This window comes from Physcomitrium patens, chromosome 13, assembly GCF_059467195.1.
Source record: "Physcomitrium patens ecotype Gransden chromosome 13, ASM5946719v1, whole genome shotgun sequence".
Lineage (NCBI taxonomy): Eukaryota > Viridiplantae > Streptophyta > Bryopsida > Funariales > Funariaceae > Physcomitrium > Physcomitrium patens.
In genome coordinates this window covers 4,440,717-4,461,051 of record NC_143422.1, presented here as the reverse complement: position 1 = coordinate 4,461,051, position 20,335 = coordinate 4,440,717, and the positions used below count along the sequence as shown (strand labels likewise).

Sequence of the window (20,335 nt, the reverse complement as noted above, 5' to 3'; positions counted from 1 at the left end):
AAAAATAATGTAATCACAAAATGAGAAGCATTGTTGCCAAAAAAGACGAGGTGTCAAAAAATGAGTTTTTTTTAGCTACAAAAGAAATCATGTGGCTAGAATCTTATATGACACCTAATAAAGGTCATATTCTTTCCTCAAATCCTTCATCTTATTTTACAAAAAAGGTTTTTTTAGGACCAAAAAATCATAAAGTCTTAGCCTTGTTAGATTTAGGAGCCTCAATCTATTTTATAGACAAAGACTTTGTCAAAAAAGAAGATATATCTTTAATTAAGAAAACCAAACTTATGTATGTAGAAATAATAGATAGTCATTTTTTATCTTTTAGAGATGTTACATATAAAATTGTTCCTTTAAATGTAGTAACTAATAGTCATAATAATTTAATAATATTTAATCTGATTAGATCTCTTTTCAATTTAATTATTTTAAAATTATCTCAATTAAAAAAATGTAATCTTCAAATAGATTGGATTTCTTGTAACCTTAATTTTTCTTGTAATTTAGCCGAAGATTTTGTTTAGCAAATAGAAATCTATAAGATCAATACATCCAAATTATTATTGATAGGTATAAAAGCTTTGATGTATGTTGCAAAAAAAAGATCAACTTTTTTTATATATGCTACACCTATTCTTGATGAAAAAAAAGATTTAAAGTGATATTTTAAGCCAATGCTAAGATTATTAAGATATTTATAAAAAGAATAAGACAAATATTTTTTCAGAGTATCATCTATATAATTGTTTCATCCATCTTCAAGAAATAGTTCAATCACAATTCAAACCAATCTATAACTTATCACAAAACAAATTGGCTACACTTAAGAAATATATTGATGAAAATTTGACTAAAAACTTTATACACCATTTTAAATTTCCAGTTGAAGCTCCTATCTTAATGTGAAGAAAAAAGATAGATCTCTTTAAATGTATGTGGACTATTAAAGACTCAATAAGATCACCATCAAGAATAGATATTCTCTACCTTTGATTTCAAGATTTCTTAATCAACTAAATCAAGCAAAGTTCTATACAAAAAATAGATCTATGAAGAGCATACAACCTAATATGCATTAAGTAGGAGATGAATAGAAGATTATATTTTAGATTAAGTATGGATATTTTAAATATAATATCATGCCTTTTAGATTTACAAATACACAAGCTACTTTTCAACATATAATGAATGATGTCATTTGTAAGTTTTTTAATGATTATATCATTTGTTATTTAGATAACATCCTAATCTATTCTAAGAACACAAAAGAACATGTAGTTCATATTTGTCATGTGTTACAAAAACTAAGAGATGCATGATTATATGTTGTGATTGCTTGTTTTACTTATTCCAGAAGAAACCTCTCAGAATAAATCCGTATAGGGAGATTCGAATACGGGGAATGACTAGTTGCTTAAGCGTTCACGTTAGGGTCATACAATCAATTACCTCCTCAATGTATCATCTCTATTTCCAATATTTGAATACACAAAGAAACTATAATCTCCTCCTTCACCTTATCAGTCTCTTCCTTATAGCAATTCAGTCATACCAATAACTGCTATTTTCACCAATATACTCACCCTCATAATCTCCAACTGTAATACTGCACCCTCATAGCTTTCAACACACAATTACCCTCATTCCAATCACTAGAATTCTTCAGACAGAACTGCCATTCACATTACAGTGTTTCACACAAACACAGATTCATTCTCTCTGCTCAACTACAATCAAATTTCAGCATTCAATCTTTCTTCTTCTCAAATAATACGAATCACATTTTCATTCCATAATTCACTTCACAATATTCAAAAACTCTCAATCTTCTTATTCAAAAAAAATAACAAACAAAAGAAAAGAGGTAGCACCAAGCTTACCCCGGCTCACACTATTACAGTGATGGCCTTCGGCTCATGACTATCACAGTCTGGCCTTCGACTTACAACTCTCACAGTCTGGACTTTTCTTTCCTTCTCCCATCCTCTTTATACTACCTTGAGATACCAACTAGTATACTACAGATGATAATTATTTTTCCTGACTATTCATCCATTCTACCTGCTGAATCACCTTTGCAGTAGTTATCTATCCATGTTTATACTATACACTAGGTATCTACATTCTGAAAATAACTACTTATTCTACATATGTCAAGCTAAAAAAGTGAGTATTTTATATTATTCAAGTTGACTTCTTTGGATATATTATTACAAATGATGGCCTTATCATGGATCCTAAAAAAGTTTAAACTATCTTAGATTGGAAGATCTCAAAAATAGTCACAAATGTGTAATACTTTTTGAGATTTGCTGATTATTATCTAATCTTTATCAAGATTTTTTTTCAAATTGTGGCTCTTCTTACACGTCTGATCTATAAAAGCAAGTTTAAAGAGAACAAAAAAATTGAAGAATCTTTTGAAACCTTAAAGAAAATATTTATTTCTACACCAATCTTACATTATATTGACTTTTTTAAGACATTTTTTATAGAAACAAATCCATTTGACTTTGCTATAGGTGCAATTTTTTTACAAATGGAAGTAAATGAAAAACTCCATCTGATAGCTTTTCATTCCAGGAAATTTTCAACAGTCGAGATTAACTATGAAATCCACGGCAAAGAGCTTCTTACTATTGTGGATTCATTTTAAGAATGGCATCATTATCTAGAAGGCACCTCGAGTCTAGCCACCATATATACAAATTATAAGAACCTTAAGTACTTTATGTCAATACATATATTAAATCATTGCCAAGCCTATTGAAGCATGTTTTTATTAAGATTTGATTTTAAAGTTACTTATTATCTAAAAAAATAATAAGATTTATTAGATGTCCTTTTTAGATATTCTTATTTTATACCAAATTAAGAAAATATAATTTTTGATCAATAAAAAATGATTTTCTTGATGTCAAAGTATTTTACATGTTTGAGGAATGAAATCAATATTGACTATTGATTCAATCTTTCTCAAGCAACTTTAATCAAGTATGTCCTCTAATCTTCTTGTTCATGATATTAAGAATAATCCTTCCAAGTCTCATGATACTTCTAGGTTTAAGTTAAAGAATAATCTATTCTATTTTGAAGGACAATAATACATTTTAAAAGTCAAAGCACAATTATGTGTTCTTTAAGCTCGTCATGACTTTCCAACATCTGGATATTTTGGATATAACAAGACTTTGGAGTTAATATTTAGAGATTTCTAGTAGTTTCAAATGTAGAAGGTAATTAAATATTTTTTACAATCATGTGATATTTGTTCAAGATCCAAAACTCCTTATCATTGAGCTTATGAATTTATTACTTATTTCAAGAAAATCATGGTCTTCTATTTCTATGAATTTCATCACACATTTTTAAATGTCAAGTTTGTATGATTTTATATTTGAGATAATATATTATTTTATCAAAATGGTATATTTTTTATCATGTATAAAATCTATTATAGGTGAAGAAATAGCTAAGTTTTTTCTTGACAACATCTATTGCTATTATGGATTGTCTAAAGATATTATATTAGATAGGAGAACTCAATTTGTATCTAGATTTAAAAAAACTCTTTTTAAGATTTTAAAGATGGATATAAAGTTATTTTTGGCTTTTCATCTATAAACTAATGAATAAACAGAATAAGTGAATAAAGTTTTAGAATAATATTTGAGGTATATCATTAACTATCATCAAGATGATTGAACAACTCTTTTTTCATTAGCAAAGTTTGCATATAATAGTTTGATACACTCTTCTACTCAACAAATACCTTTCTTTGCCAATTATAATTACTATATACAACTTGATACTTTTGACTTTTCAAAAATATGATAATCTTATAATGGAAGATTTAGCAAATTATTTATGAGAGCTACATACAATAATGAAGATGCACTTATATAAAGGCCAAGAATGACAAAAAATCAAAAGAAATGCTTATTGCAAAGAACAATCAAAATTCAATACGGATGACAAGATATGATTACTTTATTACAATATCAAGACTACTCATCCTTGTGTCAAATTGGACTATTGTAGGCTTGGACCTTTTTATATTTGTAAATAAGTCAATTTTGTTGCTTATCCATTATATCTAAAAAAGTTTATGAAGATCTATTTTGTATTCTATGTATCTCTTCTTGAGTCATATAAAAAATGAATATCTTAAGAAGAAGAAAAATGCCACTTCTTCCTATAAAAATAGATAATATTCAAAAATTTGAAGTGGAAGAATTCTTAGATTCAAGGCCATACCAAAATAGACTAAAATATCTTATTCATTGATACAAATATGATATTAGTAAATGCACATAGGAACCAACAAAGGATCTTATAAATGCAGCAAAGAGAGTTGAAGTTTTGCATCAATGACATCCATCAAAACCAAGATAAAGAATAACAAGATCCATGAAAGATGATGACCACTCCTTTTTGAATTTATTCCTATAAAGGAGGATAATATCACGAACATACATATTTTTTTCTATAATTATTTATATGATTAGATAGAAATAGGTAAATATACATTGATTTTATAATATCTTTTTAAAAAAGGTTCCTAAAAGCTTTATAAATGTGATTTTGACTTTACACATTTTCTAATTAATTAGTAGGTTAGAAACTTGATCAACAAGTTAACCATGTAGTATACATATTGATAGCTTGTGGAACAAGCTAATCATGTGGCGTACATATAAAAAACTTGCCTTGCAAATTAAAACATGTCTCTAACAAAGTCAACATGTGTTGGAGGTCTTATAGAACATCATCATATAGCTCATAGTTAGATAATATATATGGAGGCAATAGTAAAGCCTTCTTCTCTCTTATCAATGCCTTTCTAGTCTTTAGTCTTATTTCAAGTCTTTTTAATCTTCTTATCTTCAACAATAGCTAATCTAGTTTAATACTATATCATCTTTGAGTGATTTTTTAGTCTTTTCAAGTGACACAAGAGTGTATTGATATTTTAGTTCATTAAAGTTCATATCCTTGATATTCTACCAAAGTGTCATATACCTATATGTTTAGTTCTTTTGGATATATCAAGCTTTTAAATCCTTTCAGCAACTTCTTTAAATTCTTTAAAAAATCTAATATAATAGATAAAATTTATGATCTAGAGATATTATCAATATAATCTTATAAATAGAAATAACTATGAGAATTTATAAAAATATCTAAGTATTTAATATTATAAAATCTTTAATTAATTTTGATAATTTTAAATTATTGGAATTAAAAAATATAATCTTTAAATTAATTTTTATAAAATATATTAATTTTTTTTCTTCATTAATTTAAAAAAATATTTAAAAATTTGTGTATTATATCTAAAATAGATAAAAATTATATTTTATAGAAGTTGTTGAATTAGATTTTTCTTCCAATCTATTTTAGCTAATATTTCTATAGATTCAAATATATCGAGACAAACTATCAAATAGAGATGTTATAAGAATTATAAGCTTAACACAATTAATTTAGATTAATAAATTAAATTTTAATTTAGAAATTATTACCAAAATCAATTGATATTAAAATGACATATATTTGTTATGTCTTTTATAACTTAATACTTTTTAAATTATTATTTTGGACTTAACTTAAATAAATTGATATTGATAATTAATTTAGATAACATGATTGTCTTCTATTACTTCTTTTTTTTCATAAATTCTTCAAATTATCAACAAATCCGACTGAAGTGTTATTATATCAATCTTTTCAATACAATTTAATTGATGTTGTAATTGCTAACCTTAACCTAGAAGGTTAATAATATCTTTATAGGATATTTGGTTTTAACTACTCATAAAATTATAATAACTTATTTGGTATTCTATATTGGTTAAAAACCTTTTGGCAATATATTTAAGAACTAATTATTCAATTTGAGAACAAAACATTTTAAAAATTAAAAATTATCAACTTATTGGCTAAGATACAGATTTTTTACAAGAACTATGGTATTTATATAAGTTACAAAAAAATAAATAAAAATAAATAAAATTCTATTTGTTATTTATGTAACACAAAATTCTAAATTAAATAGGAATTTTAGTGGAATCCAAAAGCAATATAATAAATTTCAAGATGTATAAAAAAAGAAGAATTTTCATGTTTTTCTAAAATACCAACTTTACTATTGTGCAATTAATCTTCAAGAAAGAACTCATCTACTATTAGACTAATTTATAAATTATCATAGAACAAAGCTTTTATTTTAAATATACCCTTAAAAATGTATGTATATTATTTTAGACTCAAAAAATTAAACATTAATAAATAGAATCTTTTTCCTTTAATATTGTGGTTTTGTAACAAAATAAATAAAGCTAAGATCTTTACTAGAATAAATTTCTATGAGGCTTATAATATAATATGTAAAAAAAAAAGATAAATAAAATATTTTATTCTAAATTAATTATTATTTTTTAAAATATAATGTCATGCCCTTTTACTTATAAATATTTCAACTATCTTTTAATATTTAATGAATGATATATTTTGAGAAATCTTAAATAATTATATTTTATTTTATTTAATTAAAATCTTATATATTCTAAAAATATAAGAAAATAATATATTATATATCTTGATATTTGGAAGATTTTAAATATTTGATAGTTTTTATGTATTTAGAATAAATTTAAAATTTTTCATCTAAAAAAAAATATTTAAAAAAATCTACTCAAATTGTGTAAAATTTATAATTTTTTGTCCTTGCATATAGTCTTGTAATTCAAGTTTTTTAAATTTTAAATATATATATAAATAGACATATATCAAAAGTTATATTTTAAGGTTCAAAGACAAAATTCATCTTAACTCCTATTTTACTCCATCTAAATTGTTTCTATGCCATTATTATGGAAATAGATACATTATAATTTGTATAAAATAAAAAAATTTCACAAATATATTTAATCGATTGACTTAATTTTCATATTTTTTATTCAAAAAAATTCTTGGAAATCAAGATAAAACACAAAAAAATTGCTATTGTATATTCATTTTACAAATAACATCATTATTTAGAAGGCAATTGTAAACTAGTCAAAATTTATATTAATTACAAGAACATTAAGTTTGTCATGTCAACATATATCTTAAATTGTTTCTAAGTTTGTAGGAATATTTATTTTTTACACTTTATAATTTATATTATATATGATTGAAGATAGTTATAAAACTTATTTAATATTTTATTTAATGTCTTATTTAGATGTTCTTATCTTGGACTAAAAGAAATATATGCCTTATATGATCACAAACATGTTATATTTTTATATTAAAAGAAATTATATCTTTGAACTATAAAGTCCATAATTCTAATTAGACTACTCTTTTTTTAATAATGTTTTAAAATTTTTATTCAAAAAATCTTATTTTAGATGTTAAAAATAATCTTTATTATGACTTTAGTAAATTTATTTTTTTTTAAAATCTCTATAATATAAAATACTTCTATATTTTAAAAAATCAAGCATAATTATGTTTATTTTAAACAAAAGATGAATTTCAAAAAATATAATTTTTTTGATATTATAAAACTTTGTAGCTTCTTTTAAAGTATTTTTATTATTTAATTTTTTTTTAAATATTTCTCAAACACTCTCAAACAAAGCTCCCACATTATTAACCATATGGACTTCTCTAATCTCTCTTCATTTTAAAAAAATCCTTATTTATTTTTTTTAATATATTTTATTTTATATCTTTCAATCTCAAAATTTTATGTGACTATTTTTGTGATGGTAGGTTTTTTTAATGAAAATAGCATATTATTTTTTAAAAAAATATTATTAATAAAGAAATAATGTTTTTAAATATATGATATTCATCAATATTACAAACTTTCAACTAATATCAAAGTATTACAATGAAGTTGAAAAATTTGAAGTAAAAACAAAATTTAAGTTGTGGTAGTTAAAAGTAAAGATATGAAATATAAAAAAGATTCCAAAAATTATTCATTAAATAAGAATAACAAAGAATAGAAAGAAATCAACATAAAAAATATATAATTAATTTATTTGAGTTTTATAGATAGGATGTTGTATAATATTGTGAAGGAAAGTTTAACACCAAAGTTATGGAAAAAATTAGAGACCTTGTGAGTGACAAAGATATTGACAAACTGATTATATATAAAGCAAAACTTAGATGCTTCACATATAAAGGAGAATACAAGTGCATTGGTGACTTCAATATCTTTAATAAAATTTTTTATGAATTAACAATGTATTGATATTAAATTAGAAGACAAATAAAATAAAATTGTTACCAAATTTGTTGCTTCTATCATTTGAACAATTGGACATAATTTTATTGTCTAAAAATAATAAAATATAATTAAAAATAATCATTTTTATTTTTTTATCCAAAAATATAAAAAAGAGTCCAAACAATATAGCTTTATATTTTGAAGCATTTTTGTGAAAGACATAAATAATAGAAAAAATTATAAAATAAAGCAAAATAAAATAAAAAAATCTATGTTAAAATCTAAAGATTTATAATTGAAATATATTCTATTTTTAAATAATTAAATTTTACAAATTTATATGGAGATTTTAAAATTATTCTTATTGCTACTATGAAAAGTAAATTTTTTTGAAATATATGAATCCTTAATTATTGGTGCTTACTTTGTATATATCTTTTAATAGATCATTTCTATATTTATATCATATATAATTATAAATATTTATTGATAGAAAATAATAATTCATCCAATTTTTTTTGAATTAGCATAGTTTTGATCAAAATATTTGATAAGACTATGAAAATATTAACTAATGTTTGATATCTTTCTGATTTAGAAAAGAACTTATTTTCTTTTAATGCACTAGATCTGGTAGATCATAAATAGATAATAAAAGGTAGAATTTGTAAAGTTTCTAAAGGTACTTATATGGTAATAAAGAGCAAGAGGATTGAAAACCTATATGAGATTATAAAAGATATTATTATACTCTGAGTTTTTATTATATCTAATCCAAACGAAAATTTTAATAGATATTATTTGATTGTGTCATGTACAATTGGATCACATAAGTAGGCATGGACTTATAGAACTTCACAAGCATCAACTCTTGAAAGAAGTACATTTTTATAAGGTAAAATTTTATAAATATAGTATATTTAGAAGGCATTTCAAAATAAACTTTATTGTGATTGTTCATTGTATAAGGGTATGCTACACTATATACATTCACATGTATATGAGTCTAAACAAGTTGCTGCAAAAGTTAAAGTACTATGTTGTTGTGTGTGTGTGTTTTTTTTTTTTTTTTTTTTTTTAAATAAATACACAAGAAAGGTGTGGATTGCATAATGAAGAAAAAATTAGAGGTAGTTTTATTTTTAAAGAATAGAAAGAAATGATGAATATTCAAACTGAAAAAAATGTAAAATATTTCAAATTTAACAATAAAATAGAGTATGAATAAATAAATAAAATACTTTGAATCAATATAAAGTATATTTGGTTTAAAAGCATAGAAATAAATTCATAGAGACAATAACTTAACAATGCTATCAAAAAAAATTCTTTTTATAGTCCAACAATTACATAAATTTGAGAATATTTAGTTGCACAATATATATGGAATGAAGGAATAAGTACTATTTATTTCTTTAAACAAAAAAATCCTAAGAGTTAGCAAGTAATCAGCTTTCAACATACAATAGGCTATATATAGAAATAAAATCACATCTAAGACATAAAGATCTTATGACCTCTAATTTTAGGTTTATGCTTCTAGACCATTTAGAAACAACAAAATGACCTTATATTTAGATTAAAAAAAAGTTAGTTTGATTAAAAGACAAATAGAATTATTTGGTTTAAACTTATAGACTATAATAAAGTTTGTTGGAAAAAAACATTGACTTTAGTTAGCAAAAGACTTCAAAATAAAATATGTTACTATAAAAAAAATTAAAAGACAAACTAACCATCTTTAGTTTAAATCACCTCCATAAAATGGAACTATATCTCTCTCCCACTCAAAGATACATTTAGTACATCTAATATCAATGCTTTAACCTAGTACCTTGTCATTTTGAAAATACTATTAATTAACAAAAGAATTCACACTTCATGTGCTAAAAATTCACAAGGTTTTCAAAAATAAAAAATTCCAAAAGATGGTATGTAAGGACTGTGAAATCTCAACACATTAGCTCAAATCCCAGCTCCAAATCACTAACATCGATTGATAAACGATGGCAGAAAATGACTCTACGATGTTCCAAAAAAACAAGGAGCAGTTGTGTTGGATCTAGTTGTCAGAAATGGTGATGAAGATGATGAGAAAGAAGTGCTTCAGATGAGGCATGCCGACTGAGCGGCACTCTGGTAGCGGCAACTGCAGCCCAGAAACCGACGCACTTGTGGCCACCTTATTCCCCACCAGGCTTGCATGAGTCAGAAGATCAATGGGTTCCGGTCAGAAAGATATTATTTTTTTTACTTTTTGTATTTGTTGAGGTCGTGTTCATTGTTTTCCTGTCAGCAGAGTGTCTTTTTTGTCCGCACAATTGCACTGCTCCGCCATTTGTCGTTGCCTGTGCACCTCGTAAGTTCACGTCGAACAGGAGCCACACATGGCCGCGATTCCTGTAGGCAAAGCCCCAACTGGATGCGTTGGCTGCATAGCTGGTGTCCAGAAGTGTTGTGTGCCATGGAATTGGGCGTTGGGGTGTAGCCAACATATGCCGTTGCTCCGCTTACCCATGTGCCTGCCGCCCTGCTCCTCCACCTTTGTACTTCCCCTTCCTCCAATCCCTTTACAAATCTCGTCTTCCACAGGGTCACGTAATTTTTCGCATCATTTGTGCTGCCCAGGTCTGAGTTTCGCCTCGTCGTAACCCCTTCAGTATTCTTCTTCTGCATTGCTTGTGATTTAGGAGAGAAAGTTGGGAGCGATTTAAGTTGGCTGGTGTGGCTACTTGAGCTCTATTGCGATGGGTTTTGGAGATTCTTTGCTTCTTTCTATGAACGGCACCTCTCGCATTTCCTGCGGTTTAGCTATTGAGAATGGTGGGCTTGCGACGAGCGCGCAAGGAAACCTTCGTGGGTTTGCACCTAGGGTGTCAAGCTGCCGGGTGATGCTTGGTGGGTTACCAAGTTTAGAAGTGCGCACAGCGAGAAACGGTTCGAGGAAGAGATGCACTGCAATTAGGGCTTCCAAATCAGGGTCAGTGAATTCGTCCGAGTTTGCTGCAAGCACCAGCACATCCCTCGGTACAAGTCTCTTGACATGAAATTCTACTGTTACAAATGGCGGTGGCTAGTCTCATTCAGTTCGATGCTGAGTGTTCATTCTCCATAGCAAGAGTAGCAATTAGCTGTTATCTAGGGTTTAGTTTTATTCGGTCTAGCTGTGACCATCTGATGTTGAGAGTTCTCTCTCGTTTCAGTTCTGCAGCGTGACAGGATGTGAGGCGGGAGGAGATTTAGTACTGAAAGTTCCTTTTTTTTGTTGCAGGACCTCAGGCGCAATCACATCTGAACCTGTTGGAGCGTATGACGGAGAACTCAACTGCATCCCAAGGTAATATTTGCTCTCGTGTCTAGCATTCATACTTGTTGCTTGAATGTTTTCTCATTTTCCGGGTCTCGGCAGGAATTCAGCCTTATGGCTCTGGAAGCATATTCATCTGCAATTTTCTTGATAATTTAGATATGCAATGGAACTACACTCAAGCTTCCAAATTCAGCGGGGATACTTCAACATCTTTAATAAGTGCACGAAAAGTTCTTGTGATTACCAATCTAATCCTTTGTCTGCGTAAGTGAAATGAGCTCTGTTTCTCAACCTGAAACCTTGGAAGGATGTCAGACTAACGATAGACGTGGTTGTGTCAGCTGGCGACGACGTGAAGACGATCCGAGATCAGCTCGCAAGCCAGATTGAGCCAGAAGTTGAAGAAGTGGTGGTTTCTCTGGTCAGCGAGGAGAAAGAGCCAACACCCCCTCAACTGACAATTTCTCAGAAACGCAATATCCGGCGCCAAAACTATCTGAACAAGGTGTCAGAGCGCAACGACGCTCCATTTTTCGCAACCGTTGCAGGCTTCGTCTTACTTCCACCCCTTCTCATCCTAGGCTTCGCTGTGGCCACCGGTTACATCGAACTCTTCCCTTGAAGTTAAAGCTCTTCAACTAAGTTTTGCACCCTTGAACATAACATATACATACAGAAAGTTGTTTCCCAAGTGATGGGTGTGCAGCGTCCAATAGTTTAGTGCAGGACATACAATTTATCAGTTCCACTCTTCGACATGTAACGTCAACCTTTCAGCGTAGTGATGAGTTGCTGCCTTTGTCAATGTATATAAATTAGCAGTATTGAATGTTAAATTTTTTAGCTATTTCTTTGAGCATCTTCTTATTCGGAAGCTGATTCTTATGGCGACTGTTTTCTCACAACATCCGCACAGTGCATGATTATGTCCTCTCTGGAAGTTGAATGATAAAAACACGCCACATTTGTTAATCTTAATGTGTATGTGCAACCTTATTATTTTAGAGTGTTCATTGCATGATGTGGATTGGTGGGTCGACTATGGCTCTGGTAACTTAAATTGCGCATTGAGTTGTATCATATTGGCTAGCTGATTATGAGGAGAATTGGATGTAGCTAACCTGACAAATAGAGAAAAATGTAAGTAGCTGTGGGATTGCTTCACCGCAGGGCCTGATGCACCAAGTTATGGGACTAAACTACTCTAATTACGCAACAATGTGGTGCTAAACTCCGCACTGTACCAAGATCAACTGCCACCTGCATCATCGAAGACTGCACCGAAAGCATTGTTTTCCAGAATTGTTTAGTTGATTGGTCAAGGTTTTCTAGTCATTGTAACATGTTCTCCTGGTGATTCAGGGGATGAAACTTTCAGACGCTTCAGAGGTGATGGAACTGCAGACACATTGGTAGGAGACAACAACGTGGCATGATTCATTTGCAAGTAAGTGACATGATCCATTTGAAATGGCGTACTTTTTTCATAAATCAATGAAATTAAATACATAAATAACACAATGTAATTGACAACAGGTACTTGACAATGAAGTAATACTTAGTTTTACTTGTTCTATCAAGTATCATCTCAGGAAACTTTGTAAACCACCATTTTGAAATGTAAGTTTTTAGTAAAAATGAAATAAATGTTTTATTAAAAATTTCAAGTATGCAAAAATGAATGGAGAGAGGAGAATTTTCCAAAAATCACAAAGAGATTATTTCTTTTTATGGCTATTTAATAGCACCATATGTCTAAGTTTTGTGATTAGTATTGAGATCTTTTTTTGACTATTTACACATATTTGTGAGTTGGTACCTTAACCATATTATAATAGAAGCATTTTAAAGTTTGATAAATAACAAGATTTTTATTTTTGTTTTTATTTTTATTTTTGCAATCACCACAGCATAAATAATTTTAGATAAATGTATAATTTCTAAGTAAAATCATGGAGATATCACTAGTAAATAGAAGTATGATAACATTGACATTTTTGGTTAAGTTGTAGAATGAGATAATTTTATCAGATGATATTAGTTACAAATAGTGTTTTTCATTGAGTCTTAAAGAAATTAGCCAATTGTGCTCTATAATTAAAATCTCATTGTATTTTAGATGTTAATCAATAAAATTAATGTGTTGGTTGGATGTTGACTTTGTATGTATATAAGATCTAAGTTTATTTATTTATTTATTTATTTACTTATTTATTTATTTTTTTAATTTCTTAGTCAATTTTTTTCTTTTTAAATAAAAATATTAAAAAACTGTTTAGAATATGTTTGAATAACGAAAAAAATTAGAATATTTCTTTAAATTAATATATCTAATATAGGAAAATGTATTGTTATATAAAAGTCCAATTAAAGAAGTTAAAATTAGATTAAAATTAAAATATATTACAATTTTGATCAATATTATAAAAAATTTTATTTTGATTAAAATTTTATTTTAATTTATTTTAAAGATAATTTATGTAAATTATCATTAATATGGATATATATATATATATATATATATATATATATGTCTTAAAGTTACATTTAAAGTGTACATATTTCAATAAAAGGTCAAGATTGAATTATTTGAATTTTATCTAAATTTTTAAAAAATTAAAGATTCTTAATAATATTTTTACTTTGAAAGTATTTTAAATATAATAGATCTAAAAAAATTAAAAAATTATTTTTATAATTTAGATTAAAATAAAATCAGGCCTTAGAGACCATTTTAAATTATAATAAAAATTAGAAATTTTAATCAAAAGGTGATATTCTACAAATTATGAAATCTAAATTATTTTTAAAAAAATAATAAATTAAAAGGCATATATTTTAGTATGTCAACCGTAGTTATTATTTATTAGTTATTATTTGTAAAGAATAGGCCTTTTTTGCTACACCTTGTTACTTAAGAAAATAAATATGTAACAAGCAAAATATTATCTTTATTTTAATAAATGTGTTTGAACATAATTAAGGTTATATCAACCATAGGGGCCAAAATAGATGATATAGGCTTTCTTTATTAGACACAAGGTTTTCAATCAATAGCTCAAGTGGCATAAATCTTTTCTACCTACATAGTCTTTTTTTTTTTTCTTTTTTTTTCTTTTTTTATACTACTTCACTCTTGTTTTGATTATTTTTCAATCTTTGTCTTTTTCTTAGGCTATGGACTCCTATAGGTTCTCTTTATCTTTTATTTCTTCTTAGATTGGATTATAGGCTCTTAAATTAAGTATGTAAGCATGCAAAAAAAAATCAAACTTACTCATAAAAAATAATCCATAGATGATAATAAAGATTAATATGTTGAAATCCAAAAAAATTAACAAGGACTCAAAGTACAGAAAGAAGAAAGGAAAACCAAATTTGATGATACAAAAAATAAACAAAATTACTTATGATATCTTAGCTTCTCAAAAAAATCTTTGTACAACATCATTAGTTGTCAATTTCAAATTCTACAATAAAAAAAAAAAACATATTTATTTAGGTGCATTTTGAGAGTATAAGACAATTATGCCAAAGTGTAAATATTTTAATACTAGATAGATGACATGGCAGCAAACCTTTGTGTCCGTCTAAATGAACTCCGACGTCGAAGACGATGTAGAACAAGGGAATCCTTAAAACATAATGAACATCAAAATATGCAAACATTGTGGCTTCGTGACACAGCACACAAGATCTGCTTTCTTTGTTTCTACCATTAACGTCTGTAGAGAGTGTGTATCCCTCTCGAATCCACACCACATCAGCCGTTGCAAACCACCGAAGCTGTGCATGGAGCTGAGTAAATATGAATGTTGCACTGGGCAGGGCTTGATAAATCTAGTTGATTTAAGACACTAAGGATCAAATCAGATCCTAGTAAGTTAGATTCGGCGTGTTACTAATGGATGAGCTCCACTGCTGTGCATTCATTTCGAAACTCCAGCGGGTTTGAGAGTTCATGCTTGCTACGGAATCATGCATTTTCAACGTTTGCTCTACCTCAGTATCTCGCTTTTCGGTCGGTTTAGCTACATGGGAGAGTGGGTGGTTACTAGTATATGTGATGAAAGTTGCTTCAAGCAGCCCATACAATGTGTAATTTTCAGAAGCAGATATCAATCTCACCGATCCTCACAAATTGTGTAGCAAGGAGTTTCAGTTGACAGAAGGGACTGATATGTCCTGAATGTTTAGAATGGGCGTAGTGGCGAGTAAGATTACATGAGTAAGACTACAGTCTGGTCAGAGCATAAGGATACGAACATCAATTCAACGTTCTCGTTGTTTTCAGCCTGCTGTAGGAGTTGCAGGGAGTTTTTGAAAGCAGTTTCTATCTATTTCAGGATCGATCACAACGTTGTATGCGTCTCATTTTAAAAATGACGGCTTGCATGTATCCACCCTGGCTTTGAGACACATCAGGGGATCGGCGGATGGCTTCACCACTACTGAGGATGAAGACTGGGTGACACTCTCTGTAGATTTTAAAGGGTTCCCCTAATCCGCAGCTTGTAAACCTGGAAATCTTTCAACATCCTTCAAGGGATATTATTGGCAACACTGTGCAGCTTTCTATCTGGCGGGAGACTTGAAACAAGATGTTTGAAAAGGCTAGTGGGGATCCGAGGGTTTTAGGTTATCGGCAGTCCATACAATGCTGGTGAACAGCAGTCCCTTCTTCGAATGAATTCGCTTACGCAAAAATTCAACCCCTCAAAATCCTTGTTATGATCGTAAAAACTGATCAATCATACATCATTCGATTCGCGAAGTGAACACCCTATTCTACTGAAGGGTGTTATAACTGTTGACGAAGGGCGAGTTTAGGGTCACAGTATCACTAATCCAGAGTATCAACAATATCGTTTGATATGCTTTGAAATGCGTGGAGGGTTCAGTGGAACAATTATTCGTATTCAACCGATAGCAGTTCTTTCTCATGAAATTACAACTCAGGCAGTATGCACGACTCAATTTTACCTACCACCTTCTCTGCCCAGCTCTAATATGCGTCAGTTTCATGGCATCTACGAGGTTAACTCAAAGAGTTTGGCGATTATTAATATTCCTGTTAAAAACCTCCAATGACTAGCTATCCCCTGTTAGGAACACTCTTCATAGAAGAAAGTCATCGATCTGGCTCGATGAGCTCTATTTCGGACTAAAACGTGTACACATGACAGGAGCACGGACCTAGTATGCATGGAACATGTTCTAGCGGACTCACGTATCTAGTCACGGGACAATCAAGCTCCATTTTAGTTTCCACAGTGAGACCACCTCCAGTCAAACAAACTGACGGCGATTCAGAATACTGATTCTGACCAATATTTGATCTAGCATCTGTGCAAGGCAGATCCCTGCACATGAATCAGGCCATGATCTCTAGCTGCTTCCTGTCCATTTCAGTCGATGTGAAGCGCAGCCCACTGGGGTGCCTGGCTCAGGGAACTGGAACTGGAAGCAGGGACGACGATGACGACGGAAACATGGATGTGAAGGCACATGAGAGTGGATCGGCGAAGGGGAGGCGAAGTGGGGGTGGATCAGAAAGGGTGATGAACGCGGTGCGTGGGATCAGGGTGGAGTGTGTGTGCGTCGATGCGTTGAAGAGACCGTAGTGGGGTTGCAGTGAATCTAGAAGAAGCAACCAAAACGGGGGAAGCATACAATCTCGGTGCCGCGCTACGAGCTCGGCACGGCCTGCCTCGCTGGTGTGGCCGAGCCTGTGCTTCGTCGCGCAGGTCTGGATCCGGACCTGGGTTAGTGGCCGCATGTCAGTTGCGACGACGAGCCCTAAATATTAACCTGTAACTTCACTCCAATTAGTTGTTTATAGATAATAAACTGGAGGTTATGTAGGGCTTTTTGTTGGTTAACAATTTCTTTGATTTCGGCCAATGAAAGGGCTTTTTTTTATCTCTTTATCTAATTGAAACCCACACCCTTGGGCACGGAAAAGCTGTTTACAGAGAGCAAACTGGAGGTCTTTCTAGAGATCTTTTTGCTAGTTAACAATATCGTTGATTTTGGCCAGATTTTGGCTAATGAAAAGGTTTCTTTATGTGTTTGTGTTGTAACTAAGCTCCCTTATTGTATAGGTGCATGTGTGTACGTGTGCAAACACACACAAACATCTCATCATTTTCATTCTATATATTTGTGTATGTGTGTTTGTGTGTATGCGTGATTAATTTAACTTTTTTGGACATAGAAACTTGTGAGAAAGGGTAAAAAAAATTAGTGTTTCCTAAACCTATGAGAATAAAAAGTTAACAAAGTCTTACAACAAATGGCAAAGATGTTACTTTATTTCTTTTCTGAAAATATGTTGATTTGTCAAATATAAAACGTATAGAATATGGTGTAGATTGTTTTGATTATTAAAAATACAAGAGCTTAAAGCAGTTATATTTTTAAAGTGTCAGTCTTTTAATTAAAAAGAAAAATATTGTAATACTTTCATTTTCACTCTCTTTGTATGTATGTATGTACATATACATATACTCATTCTTTAAATTGTAATTACATTGATTGAATAGTCAAGACTCTTCTTACTTTTTTGAAGTTTTGAAATCTTGAAATCTTAATATGATTTTTAAATACCATGTTTTTTAGTTTTAGAAATAACATTTATGTAAATGCGACAATCCAAATATTTTTATCTCCATTTATAAATTTTGATGATCTCTTTCATACAGAAAGGATATTATTAAAATATACATATATTTTTAAAATAATTTTTTTGGATGTGACTTATTAAGTAAAGGCTTCTCTTTCAATTGTTTTTTTTATTTGTAAATTTTTCAATTTAAATAATCAAGGATATTTCTCAAACAAACAAAACACATTTTTGAAAAAAAATCAATCAGATCTCTTAGAATGTAAAATTTTGAAAAAATAATGATCTATTTTATTCAAAAAATACGTGTATGATTTATTTTTCATAAACAAATCCCAATAAGTAAACCCAGACTACAATCCGCTAATTCAATGTGATTTCAAAAAAAAATCAATAATATTGATTTGCAATCATAAACAATACCCATTGTCAAATCATTGTATTTACACTTTTACATTATCTAAGAAGTTATTCTAAATTTCATCATGCAAAATTACAACTTTACTTTTGAAATCAAATAGAAGCCAACAGATATTCATCTTTAATTTAATATAATTCAACTTCAGTAGTATATTTTATTTTAGACAATTGATCACATACCAACTTGGTCACAATTGGCTTTTTAAATTTCTCGAGTTTCAAATCGCAATGAAGTTTCCCAGCTTTGAATTATTTATAGTCAAAGGTGTAGACATTGGCATAACATCAACAAAGAAGTGACTTGCAAGTCAACTTTCTATGTGTAAACCCATGAGCCAATAAATGACTAAAGATTCACCTCAGTTGAAAACAAAATACCACCCTATTCCCAAATAGAATAAATAGGTTTGACATTTGTGCCCACAATTTTGATTTGTTCAACCTGTGGATGTCTACAGTTCCAATTCCATTGTTTGTGAACTTCAAACCAATTTTATAGCAAAGTCATGATCATGGCCTTATTGTCACTTAAAGGAAAGGCCAATCCAATCTCAACAAATTGGCTATGCTGCACACAAGTATGTGCTGACCATGAGTCCATAGAATCAACCCAAAATAAGCTCACAAGGGTTTTTGAATTTGGTGCCACTCATTGCCCAATAAATGGCTTCCTAGTTTCACCATGTTCACTTAATTAATTAAATAAAAACATTGAATTAAAGAATGAAAGTAAAACAACAACGACAACAACAACAACAGGAAAGGTCTTTGAGAGTATCCTCCTTATCCAAACCATTGACGACCGTGCAAGGATAGATTTTCTTTTTGGTTCAAAACAAAATTAACTACATTTTTTAAATGTGTTCAAGGAATCTGCAAAAACCTAACGCCAATCCATATGAGTCTGGGTTTTGTGGAGGCAAGCCATGTTTGTTTCCCAATTTGATATCATGTAAAATTCCCAGTGAGACAAATAGTGCAGATCTCAAGGCCAAAGCTGTGAATGAACAATAAGGGGGTTTAGGTTTAGCCCAAGCTGTACAGGGTCGGGGCGGCAGCCCGGGGCGGGGGGGGTTGGCCGCCCTTTGGTCGGCGAGTGATGCCAGGCCCGCCCGGCGGGTGCGGACAAGGACGTGGACGTGGACGTGAGAATGTTCTAGAGTGGCACCCCTGGTCTTTGTCTGGAGCGCTCCCTTCTATGCAGGGTGTGTTGTCTGAGCCACAGTGCAGGGCTCTCACTAGTGAACTCACTAATCAGCGGGAGATATTTTTCAGAATCACGGATGACGTGCTCCGGTTGGACCCCAGCAGACCCCCACCTCGAGAGAAGTCTGTGCCAGGGAATTAGGGAAAGATGGTAATAAAGCAACAGCTCTGCTGCGGCCATCCTCCTCGCACATGATTTCCCTACAACTGGGTGGGTAACCCTCTATTGAACTCCACCGCGAAAATGGGGAACTCGCTCCCCTTTCCCTATCAGTCCCTTGGTAGGGTCAGGATTGCCACCTCACCATTCTGCTCTGGGAAAATGGTTGACGTGGCCTCCCAAATAGCTGATGTGGCCCCAGTGATTTGGTGAGCATATGGGTAAGTAATATTCTGATCTTGGTCGCAATGGATGATGGAGCCATCCTGGGCTCCGTGATGACCAAGAACTTATCCACGTCATCTCCGACGACCCCCTGGCTGACGATCACGACTAGATTCTTCTATGACACGTGTCGTGTTACAATACCAGTCAAAG

General features: G+C 30.3%; 1 protein-coding gene across 2 annotated transcripts; it reads left to right on the top strand.

The window, feature by feature from the left end:
• Positions 1 to 10,369: 10,369 nt before the first annotated feature.
• Positions 10,370 to 12,405, top strand: LOC112290220 (uncharacterized). Of its 2 annotated transcripts, XM_073538019.2 has the most exons (4): positions 10,370 to 10,782; positions 10,927 to 11,263; positions 11,508 to 11,573; positions 11,888 to 12,405. In XM_073538019.2, exons 2-4 carry the CDS (start codon positions 10,984 to 10,986, stop codon positions 12,166 to 12,168), a joined length of 627 nt encoding a protein of 208 aa, XP_073394120.1. In that variant the 5' UTR covers positions 10,370 to 10,782; positions 10,927 to 10,983; the 3' UTR covers positions 12,169 to 12,405. The 2 variants fall into 2 exon arrangements, with proteins under 2 accessions (XP_073394120.1, XP_024392066.1); XM_024536298.3 differs by lacking the exon at positions 10,370 to 10,782 and having other exon boundaries at positions 10,849 to 11,263.
• The last annotated feature ends 7,930 nt before the right edge of the window (positions 12,406 to 20,335 follow it).